This window comes from Dendropsophus ebraccatus, chromosome 12 (genome assembly GCF_027789765.1).
Source record: "Dendropsophus ebraccatus isolate aDenEbr1 chromosome 12, aDenEbr1.pat, whole genome shotgun sequence".
Classification (NCBI taxonomy): domain Eukaryota; kingdom Metazoa; phylum Chordata; class Amphibia; order Anura; family Hylidae; genus Dendropsophus; species Dendropsophus ebraccatus.
In genome coordinates, this window is record NC_091465.1 from 31633421 (window position 1) to 31645245 (window position 11825).

The window sequence follows — 11825 nt, forward strand, 5'->3', positions numbered from 1 at the left end:
ATGAAAGTGCATAACACCATAACCTGAAATGTAACCTCAAATCTGACCTGGCCTATGTATATGTTATACTTTTAATATCGACTACTTGGGATGGGTGCACTGGGTCGAGTAGGAGTAAGCATATGCCTGGGATTATCCCTTAGTCCGTTATGCCCTTCAGTGCCCCCTGGGATAAGAATAGAGCAAGGCATCTGCAGAATGGTGAAGGGCTGGAAAAGCTAACATAGGCGTGCAGGGGCTTGGCTGCTCTGGATTCCAGCTCATTCCTCTGGACCATTCTATCTCTATTGCTATTAGAGAGATCAGTGCTACAAGTATCATGCACCTTGTCCCTGTGATGCAGAAGACATAACTTGGTCTTCAGGAATTTTCTTTTGTGCACTATGATGAGTATACAGCACTATAGGAAACTATTGATAAAACATAGTCACAATCAATAAGGTTCAGTGATGGAAGAACGTTTTGGGTGTCATCATATTTAAAGGGGTATTCGCTAGGATACATCACTTTGTGATCAGTGGAGGTCTGACCTTTAGGTCCCCATTGATCCTGATAGTGAAGGCCCCTTAGTCAACTGCCATGCTGGTATCTTCATTATGGCCCCATTGAAGTCAATGTGCATGTATATGCCTAGGAGCAGAACATAGAACAGGACAAACGGATAAATTACCGCAGTGGCCCTTTAAGTCTCAGGATTGATGGGTGTCCAAATTACAGACCTCCGTAGAGCATAAAGTAACGGCATATCCTACAAAACAAAAAAGGCTATAGTCTATAGAGAATTGTATGGTACTCTTATCAAGGTCTCTTCTGCTTGGGATAAAAGGGGTTAAGTTATGTAGGATTTGTAGTCACATTACATTCTTTGAACGACAGGACTCTATGGGGACTGGCAGGCCATAGTTTTGGATGGCTGCCGCCCATGGGGAGATCATTGGGGCTCTGAGCTCTCTGGATGCTTCACATGCCAGGGCTGGAGTATGAGGGACACAATGTACTCTACCATTGCAGAAATTATAAAAACATTGGGGTCAGGTGGCGGCTGCGTGAATGCGCCAAGGGATTGGCGGATAGGAGAGGAATGTGAGATGCTGTGTTTTATAGCAATGGTCATGGTGGTAAGTTAACCCTAATGTGATGTAACCTTTACCAGCATTTTCGTTGTCATCTACTGGATTCTGATCATTGCAGCACTTTACCAAAAAGTTTTTTTTTCCCCTGCCTCTTATGTTTTGTTTGAATTCTTTACTAGAAATGCCTGGCAGGGCAACCTAGAAGTTGGCAATGAGGCTCCAGTCTCTGGTTCATCCCCACTTGGAGCAAAACAACTGGATACCGATGGTGCCCTCTGGCTGGGTATGTATGAGTACATTACTGTGAAAAGAATTATCACAGGGCTAACTCTCTGAACGCCCCGTTCTTCAGACTGATCACAGGTCTTTCTTTTGCAAATGCTATCAAGGGTTAATTTAGTTGAGCCACCACATAGTGGTAAGTCAAACAAAGGGGCAGCAATGTAACACATAGCCAAACCCCCTGATCATAAACTGATGGCCTGTCATTACCGCACTAACTGTGGCTCTCCAGTTGTGGCAAAACTACAAATCCCAACATGCTTTAACATTCAGGATGCTAGGAGTGGTAGTCTTGCAACAGCTGAAGAGCCTCAGGTTGGAGGATGCTACCTTAATGCATGGGCATGCTGCTATATGTAATTGAATGGGTTGTTCTCTGATTTCACTTGCCTTGCCCCTAGGTGGTTTACTTCTACATCATATTGTCACAACACAATAGCTTTTTCCCTGCTTAAAGGGATTATCTGCAGAGCAGAAAGAGTCCTACCTATTCTGCTCTTCGGCATTCCACTTCCTCTGACCATCTCTGGTGATAACTTCCAAGACGAAGGGGGGCGGGAGCATTCTGCCAATGTTACCAATGCTGCGTTGATATCGAGCAGCTATTGGACATAGAATTTTTGCCCGCACACAATGCCGCAAAATACCCCCACTCACCTCTTGTCTCGGAAGTTATCACCAGAGACGGTTAAGGGAAGTGGAGCGATGGAGAGCAGAAGAGGAAGGACCTTTTCTGCTCTCTGGATAACCCCTTTTTGCTCTCCGGCAGGCCATATTTGCTAGGGCTGGGGCCCTGCAACACAGCTCTCCTCCTTAAAGGGGGAGGGTTACGCTATTGGGTTGTTTCAGCATGAAGCCGGAGATGCAGCGATAAAAGTAATAACATTTTAGATTCCGGTCCGACCCCTTTTATCATTACAACATGTTGAAACTGTGTAAAAAGGTGAAGAACCACTTTAAGAAAATTTTTATTTTTGAACACTTACGTAAATCTCTATTGAATATTGTTCCACCGGCTTCTTTCTCCCCCATCCACGTGATGACACCCTCCGCCATACAGAACATGCACATTACAGTTACACAATGGGGGACACATGTGGCTTATTATGTTTGCAGTGAGAAGCTGACAGATCAGCACCATTTGTGTTTCAGTATAAAAAGGAAAATGAGACTGAGCATCACACAAGCCGCCGCTTAGCAACAGCTGGACTGCCAAGAATTACTCAGTTCTCATATGCCCTGATAAAAACACAGATGCCTCCGCACAAAAATTTTAAAGGGGGGAAAAATGCCAGAAATAAATCCCGTATGCAGTAAATTTCATATGGAAGCGAGCAGAAGAGATAATTGATGCAGTGTTGAGTTTTGCCACGTTAATAGCTTTTGTATCTCTATATTTAATGTTGTGCTCGGCTCGGTAGACAGCAATGATTTGGATAGAACAGCCAAGTCGTAATTGAGATGAGATGATAGCTAATCCGCGTCCCTGATACACATCTACTCATGTTCCATCAAGTCAGGGCAAGCCTGAATGATGTCTGTCATTTCATGATCTTTATAAAAAAAAAAAAGAGGGACTTTCTGACCTGTTCCACTCCATAGATAGCAAAATAACTGAGGCAGGTCAAGGTAGTCATCAAAATGAAGGCTTACTATGGCAGCGTTACCTTTATGATATAAATTGTAGATATTGAAGAAGAACCCATTGGACAACTACTAGTCTCAGATTTCAATACAGTTTTGCTTCGCTTAGGTTATGTTCACATTTGGGCTGACACACCCAATTGATTTATGCTGGGGTCCAGCCCGGCTCTGTTTTTTTTAATAGTAAGAATAGGATTGCATGCTGCACTGTGGTTATAACTACTTCAGAACGTACAGAAGTTGTTCAGCAAAATAAAAGAAAACTAGCAGGCACTTCTGGGATAAAAAATATAATATTTAAAGGAGAACTAAGAGCAGGTTTGAGGTCTTAAAACTACTTTTATGTTTCGACCTGGCCAGGAACAATGGGAATTAAGTTAATTGTTCACCTTTATCCTCAATGCTGTTTCCTCTAAATTCTCACGTTAATTAATATGTAAATTAGGCACTAGGGGCAGGACTACTCACTTGCAACCCCCCCTCCCCATGCATATTGACCTGGCACTCTACAGTGATGAGTACCGGAGTGACGTCACTGCTTAACACCACCTCTCAGTGGGGCAGATCGGTGGTCCAGCCCCCACCCGTACAGCAAACCGACTAATCTACATATTGATTAAAGTGAAAATTTTGCACAAACTGCACTGTGGTAAGAAAATTACCTTTACTCTCAATGTCTCAATGTCCCATGCACTAAGGGAACATAACATCTTCTAACCTGCTGTTAATTTCCCTTTAATTTACTGATCCCCCCACTTCTGCCATTCTGTGCAGAACTTCCTGGTCTCCACCACAAAGAAATGAACACTAAGGACCAGTTTACTCAGCGTAAAACTGGCCTCCTCTCTCCGCGCCTCTCCGTTCGGGAGAATTGACATGTCAATTCTTTTGAGCGGAGAGAGGAAGAACTCGAGCCTCCCATAGACTGCCAGTATGACGCCAACCTCAGTGTTATTCTGTCAGTTTTTCTCTGTGTGAACTGGCCCTTAGTCAGTGACTGGCTGAATCTGGTCAGTGTTGCAGTTAGTCATTTCCTGTGTGTGTTGAGATGGAAACCAGGAAGAATGTTATGGTAGTTTTTCTCTCTGCCCATACACTTTTAATATCTGTTGGCCGAATTTCTCAAGGCATTCTCTATCGGCAGGTTTGTTTAACTTTAGGTGTATGGGCACCTTATGTTTAACATCATTGTGTTTTTCTTCGCTTGCAGGTGGAATAGAGAAACTTAGCGTTTCATACAAGCTGCCCAAAGCATACAGCACCGGCTTCATCGGATGCATGAAGGACGTTCTTATTGACCGGAAAGAGCTGCACCTGGTGGAGGGTGCACTGAATAACCCCCCAATATTATACTGCTCAGCCAAATAATCCGAGACCAACTTATGTTCCTCCTTTCTGGCCGGCCCCCTTTCCCTCCTCTCCCCGCCATCCACTGCTGTAATTATTTTCTATTTTTGTAAACTTATTGCTTTTTATATTTTGTGTGTGGGGGGAGGAAGGAGAAGGCAATGTCTGTATAAGTGTGGACGTGTGTGACTTCTGATAATGCAACCAGACCAAAATCCCCATGGGGTGGGCACAATTTTATCTTAACAGAGTTCGCAGGTAATATGTGAGGCCTGTGCACCTCACAAGGGCCTTATTCAAGTCAAATCAGGGATTACGGGGGGAGATGAAGCAGAATTTTGTATTGAAGTGCTAAATTACATTTGTAAGGGGGTTGGTTGCATCTGTCTTTCCATTGACCCACCCTGACGGTTGCAGTGTTGTTGCCTTGGTGTGTATGAGTGCATGCGTCTTGACCCCTTCTTGTCATGTGTGGTGCTTAGGCCGTACACTCTCATTGTGAGAGATACCTGTGTTATGAATTTTGATGGATGACCCTGCTGCTGACTGCCTTGCATGCCTGAGACATGATCTTAAGGAAAGATGAGGAGCTGAGGGGTCTCTGGTGTAAAAATGTGGCCTTCTTGTACAATGATCTTCTGTTTTGCAAGGTCTGAATGATTCCTAAACCCCCCCTACCCGTCAACTCCCTATATCTCATCCATAAAATTTCGCTCCACTTAGGAATCACCATTACAGAACCTTCCAGTCTTACATTCCTTGTTTTGTTTTTTTTCTTTTGTGGTTCTGACTGTGAGGCGATGTCCAAGTTATTTTTGTCACAGCAGAATTAAAGGGGAGGAAGGTGGAGAAGACTATTTTATGTCCTCCATTTCCATTTGTACATTCAACCTGGAAGGCGGTTGTTGGTTTATTTGGTCCAGTGAAGTTGTTGAGTAATTTCCTTGGCTTATCCAGTGTTATAATGCTAAGGAAAGGCGTAATCCCTTCTAGGACAGGGTGTTTATTAAAAAAAAAATGCTGGAGGAGATTTCTTGGAGACTTTTTTTTTTATTACAGTTTTTTTTTTTTAGTTGTTTATGAATTTTCACTTACTATGGTTTTGTTCTGGTAGCATTTGTTTAACCCTTACTCTTAACCAATTTACATCCAGCAGCCTTTAGTAGGCTTCGGGAAGGTTGTAAATAGGTCTAATTTAGGGCAATAAAATGATTAACAACCAAACACGATCGGATCCCATTTTAATCAGGAATGTAACTTGTTTCGACAAGCCGGGACTTGTGGCCTGGTCGCACATTTTTGGTCATTCCACTGGAAGCTGTAGACTTTGACTCCTTTAACAAGTGTTAGATATAAATTGCACATTTCACCATATATAAAGGTCTACATGGAGTTTCCTTATAAAATATACCTTATGTAGGATGTCAAAGAGTGAACATGTAAGAAAAGCAGCTGAGCTCGTGATTTCATTTCTGCTCCCGCACATAGTAGACCAAGAATACCAGTAGAACTTCCCAGTTATCCACTGACTAAGGAGTACTGGCCTTATCCATCAGGTAATAGATACAAGCCCTCTCCATTACTACTGCTCTCCTCCCTACTGATGGGAATGCCTTTGTTTCCTTCTTGAATGATAGCAATAATTATCCATAAAGAAACAATTATCTTAGAGACTCTTTGACAATGGCTCATATAAGCCAATTGTGATGCCATAAATATAATATGGTATAGAGGAAAGGCTTCCAAAATATGGAAGTGAACCATTAGGTTTTGTGTTATTTTAACATTGTACATCTCATAAATCACATGACCCATAAGAAGGGTTAAACAAATGTAAAACGTAATTTTAGCTTCCAGGAGGATTATTCATGCGGTGTTCTCCTACGTAGAATATCATGTCTGGACAGTTCTTGCGGTATACCAATGTATGACGCCTACTGTATGTAGGTGGTGACACAAGCTCTTCCCACTCTATGTAGACATGCGTGCAGTCCTTATCACTGCCACCTGTTTTCTTGTATGTAAAAATGGGAAGATGACACTGTATTCGATAACATGGATGTACTTCTATAGATACAACCTCTTGTTGAGTATCTCATGAGGTTTAGGTTGAGGAGAGTGTCTGATGTGTGCCTGATCCTTCTCCCTGGTTTGTCTGTAATTCTACCGTGTTCTAGTCTCAGATATTTACATATTTATATGCAGAAAATTCCTCTTGTATGCACAACTCTTAGACCTTAATTTTTGGAGAACAGAAGTTACGTGCCCATTTCTTGGCTTCCATACGTCTTAGATGTTTCTTCTCTTTGAATACATTTTTACAGCTGTGAAACCATACTTGTAGAATATGGAAGGACTGCAATGGCCTACCGCAGTACGTTCCCTCAATAAAAGAAATGTTCCTAAGTAGTGATGAGCGTACTTGCCAAACTTTGGGTTTGGCCAAACCTGGACACTCAGCATATGACCCATGGTGACTGGAGAAGTTGCTACCGGGAAAACACAGATACAGCCTATCTATCCAGGACTCCCTAGGCCTGCATCCAACTTCTCCAGCTACAGGGAGTCGAATGGCAAGCGTTCGGGTTGAGTCAGTTCGCTCATCCCTATATCTAATATAAATCACATATCCAAATTTGTCCACTTAGATGGTGATCTCCACCAAGATGGGAGCTTTACTGTGTATTTTTCTTACTCAGACTACATAGAAACTTTTTTTTTCTTTGGTGCTATTCATGTACATAAAACAGAGACCAAAAGTATTCACAAATGTTTTTCAACTTGGAGGTATGAAGGGCATTATAGTAAGGACCATATGCCAACCTCTGCTGACTGCACATGTGCATACAAGTGGAATTGACTGTGTATGGAGCTCGTTTCTTGTGTCCAGATAAGAACAGTTCACTTTACCTTAGGGAGAGAGGGGCGGGAGGGGTAAGCTATGTATTACCAAGGGCTTGTTGTACGCTACCCAACATGTGCCAGAGAACAAATACAGGGCACGACACCACTGTGTGTCTGCTTCGTAACCACAGAATATGCCCTTTGATGATACTAGTTAGACATAGTTTTAGTCTTTCAGATGGTCATGCGGTAGTCTCGCCAGAGTTTTTGAGATCAAGCTCTCAGATGTTATCCTATTCAACCATTTTTATGCCGTTTCTTACCCGTTTGGTTTGCAGTGACCTTGTTCTATAGGTTACAGAGCAGGTTGGTTTTTTTTGTTTTGTTTTTTTGCACTTCATTACAATAAAGAAGTATGTTTGGTCTTACAAATATCTCAGTCAAAATACGGTTTTATAAAGATTGGTGAAGAACATTGTAAAATAAAAAATGGGATTATGCCACCGCAAATTTTCTGCTGGCTGCAATGGAAAATGGACTCCTGAATGCCGTAGAAGAATGGTGGCCAACTAATAGAACAGCCGGTGGTCAACGGAGGGACATGTGACTGTAAGAGAAGCGCCAAAAGCTTTACGTTGACCACTGAAGCTGTAGAAGATATGATCCAACAAGCCCGTCCTGTGTTCTTAAACAGCCATATATATGACCATTCACCATCTTACCAGGCATAATTGACTTTGTGTGCACTTACATTTCAGTTAGTTTTACTTTTCCTGGTTTACTAGCATTTATATCCATAATGTACAAATTGATTTTTTTTTTAATTTATGTCTGTCAATACATCACAATTCTAGGGTAGTAAATCCGCTGTGATCTGCTGTAGGAGTCTTGGAGGACTGTGCACAGTATACAGTACAGCATGTTATAACCATTACTAACTTTATTACTTGTCTTTTGTCCAATCACCACAAAATAAAGTCTGAAAACTATTTAAAGAAAGTCTCATTGTTTTTGTTATGACGGCATCTTATTACTTATTTTGTGGGGTGACAGATTAAAGAAAATTAACTATTTTTACAAGAAAAACAGCCAAAAATTGTAATGGTGGATAAAAGCTATTTTATTAGCTTTTTGTCTGGGAAGAAGCAAAATTTGCTCCTGGGCTTGAGGTTGTATAAGGAGAATAAATATACTATATTCACATCACCTTTTCCTATGGTCCACATTTCTGGTTCTCCGCTTCTTGTTGTGTGCCATCCCACCCCCATGATTGGCTGCGGAGACAAGAGTAGAGATGATCGAACATCGGGAATTTTCAGGTTTGTTCAAACTCGAACGTTCGTCATTTGATTCTGTGGGAAAGGTGGAGACAGCCCGAGTACCGCCTGGAAAACAGGGATACAGCCTATTATCTACCACGGAACGGGAAGGCATCGGGAATCAAATGACAGAGGTTCGAGAAGGTTCGAGTTCGAACAAACCTGAAAATTCCCGATGTTCGATCATCTCTAGACAAGAGGGCACACAAGCTGGAATAAGTTGAGAATAGCAGAGCACCATGGACCTCCGCAAGGAAGCTTCAGGGGTCCGAAGGATGAGAATATAGCAAATTCTGCTTTTACCTCTTTAAGGCACTACAGTGATTCTCAGGTAACTTTAAAGCACATATGCCAGTGACCTTCACTAAATCACAAAAGAAACAAATTCAACGTATTTTGGTTGTTTTGCAAAGGTTGCAAGGTCATGATTTTTGGGGGGCATTTTGAGTAAATTTGTCCCTGTAGAGCCCAACTTGTAAAGGAAATCTGTCTAGTTTTATGCTCCCCAAACCACAAGCAGCATGAAACACTGAAGGGTTTGGGCTTAGGGAGGCAACTTTCAATCAAGCTGGGAAGGGGGGGAGCCTGAAGGAAGCCCCTCCAAGGACTCTGAGCCCGATTCCCAGCTGACTTTATAAGAATTATTCTCCTGCAATGCTGCAGCATTTTAGATTGAATCATATATCATTGTACAGAGGGAACTGGTCAGTGTTTCGTGTTCCCCATGGTTAAGGCTGCAGGAAACTGATAAGATGTTCTCTTTAAAGGGAAACTATCAGCAGGTTAGATTAATTTAACCTGCTGATATGTTTCTTACCTTCGTCCTCTGTGCCATATCTGTTTAGTTTGTACTTAAAGTGTACCTGTCGTTATAACTTTCAAAATCTAAGTCAGCAGTAGATGTGATATAAAGCAAGTCTTCAATATACATTCATGATTTATTTTTTAGTTATCATGGAAAACACAGCACTTCCTGTTTTCTGACTCTTTTTTTCTCAAAAAACAGGAAACAGTCATAAAACAGGAAGTCCTGTGTATCCCAGGCCATCTGAGCGCTAACAGAGAGAAGGCAGTCATGTGATTGATGGACACATTGAGCCGTGACTCTCTGTACTGGCCGGAATTCCTGTGTTTAGTCTGTTTTTTTTCAACCAGCACCAGAAAATCTGCCTTTAGGAGACTGGACCTGTATTTCTGGTAAGTATAGCTTTGTATTACAGCATGATAACAACAAAAAATAATGAATGTACATTGCAAACTTGCTTTATATCACATCTACTGTTAATTTAGATTTTGAAAGTTATATCAACAGGTACACTTTAAATCCCTAAGATACTGTAGTAAGGCGGTTTGGTGCACTGGGGGCATGACTACCGCCTCCCATTAGTGCACCAATCTTGCCAGGTCCTACCCCCGGTGCACCAAACTGTCTCACTAGTCTAGGGGTTAAACTACAAACTGCACAGAAATAGCACCAAGTATACAGATAAGAAATTTACTTTCCTCCTCAGTGCCCGGTGTACTACAGGGAGATATTAACAGTTTACATTCGTATAAACAGCTGATAGTTTCCCTTTTAGTATGATGGACTTATGCATTATGAAAATTCTGTTTTACTAGCATGATCTTTTTACACTGTTGGACTTGTGCTACTCACATATACTGAATACATTCAGTATACTGAATGCAATATGGGTGCGCATTCTGCTTCTCTACCTTCAAATATAGGATTCAAATGCTTTATAAGACTATATAAATGTCATAGAAGGCTGTCTTCTGCCTGGGACACAGCCACTAAGTAAGTAAATTTGAATAATTAAAGGGGGTGCCCATCTTTATTTTTATTTTTGGTAAAACTCACCTACCCGATCCCCCACAGCTACCGTTCCTGCGCTCACTAAGGACCCGCTGTGACTGCTATGTGGACCAGAAGTGCTTCTTTATGGACCACTTTGAGAATCACATTGAAATTCTCATCAAGATGCAGAGAGAAAGTGATTTCTCTGTGGAATTTGGACAGTCACAACATTGGTCACATGGGTGAGCAACATGGGACGGAAAAGCACATAAAGCCAACATGTGAGGGAACAATTAGCATGGCTCCTTGAAGTATATGTAATTAAGGGAAAAAAAAGAAAACGTAGACACATCACAGAGACAGGTAGTGTCCAGAGTAGTAGTATATCCCGATAGAAAACTTCTGCTCTGGGCAGCAGGAAGCACTGTGTCAGACTGGAAAGAGAACACTACTTCATGCAGGACATACAGCAGATGATAAGTACTGGATTATTATTTTTTTAAATAGAAATCATTTATAGATCTGTTAAACTTTCTGATATCAGTTGATTTAAAAAGAAAAAAAAAAGTTTTTCAGGGTACCTCTTTAAACACTTAACTCCCCGATCTCCACTAGTCACTTTAGTCGTTGGGATTCACAGAATGACGGATCCACATGTTTTTAGTGGCTTTTGTAATGATCTAAAGTTCCAACACAGTTGTGACCATAACCTAAGCTTTCATGTTGTGTTCTCTTCAAAAAAAAAAACTCGGGACTCCTTCCACTGTATATAGTCGTTTATCATTTTACTAGGACGTCCATTGTGATCCTTCCAGAATATAAATGTATTTTCCAGAATGCTACAAGAAAACATTTAAAATATGTTCTCCCCTTCCAGCGCAAGAAAGAGAATCTTAATATGATTCAAGGTCAAGCTGAATAAATCTGTATATATAGAATTCTTAATATGAAGCCGGTTATATCAATTTCCCTGTATTCAGTATCACATCAAATTCATTTCAGCCTATTTGTAGCCAGCAAATATAGCCCTGAAACCAACGCAAACAGAGATGTAACCTGAAGCTCATGGGCCCGAATGTATCTGTAAGGGCCATTCATCTATCATGTGCCATTTATAATACATTGGGACCCTACAGGCACCAGGACTGGGGGGCAAATGCTACTCCTGTACACCCTACCCCATAGCCATGCCTCAGACTGCAAGTAAGAGAGCTCTATGTGTGGAAAATTTCTAACACAACTCTAAAAAAAAACCTCTAAAAATTCAAAAAGCTAAGTTGGTCAGAACAAATAAAAAGCCTCTCTGAACCTATATGCGTCAGTATTAGACAACCTGCAAGACACATATGTTCAGTTCATGCTGAATGTATTACTGCAAAAATGACCATGGTGCCTACTGTAATCTGTTGCTATTATCTATGTGCACAGGCTACTGATATAAGGGGGCACAGAGGGTGGCTAACTACTAAATGGGGGTACAGTGTTGGCCTAACTACTAAATGGGGGAATAGTAAGAAC

At 41.4% G+C, this 11825-nt stretch overlaps 1 protein-coding gene across 2 annotated transcripts in view; it reads left to right on the forward strand.

Annotated features, from left to right (window-relative positions):
* Positions 1-5099, forward strand: part of AGRN (agrin) — a 352404-nt gene extending 347305 nt beyond the window's left edge. For both annotated transcript variants that reach the window (XM_069948832.1, XM_069948833.1), the window contains exons 35-36: positions 1253-1356; positions 4210-5099. In XM_069948832.1, coding sequence (XP_069804933.1) covers positions 1253-1356; positions 4210-4367 — 262 coding nt within the window. In that variant the 3' untranslated portion in view covers positions 4368-5099. The remainder of the gene's footprint in view (positions 1-1252; positions 1357-4209) is intronic.
* Positions 5100-11825: the final 6726 nt, after the last annotated feature.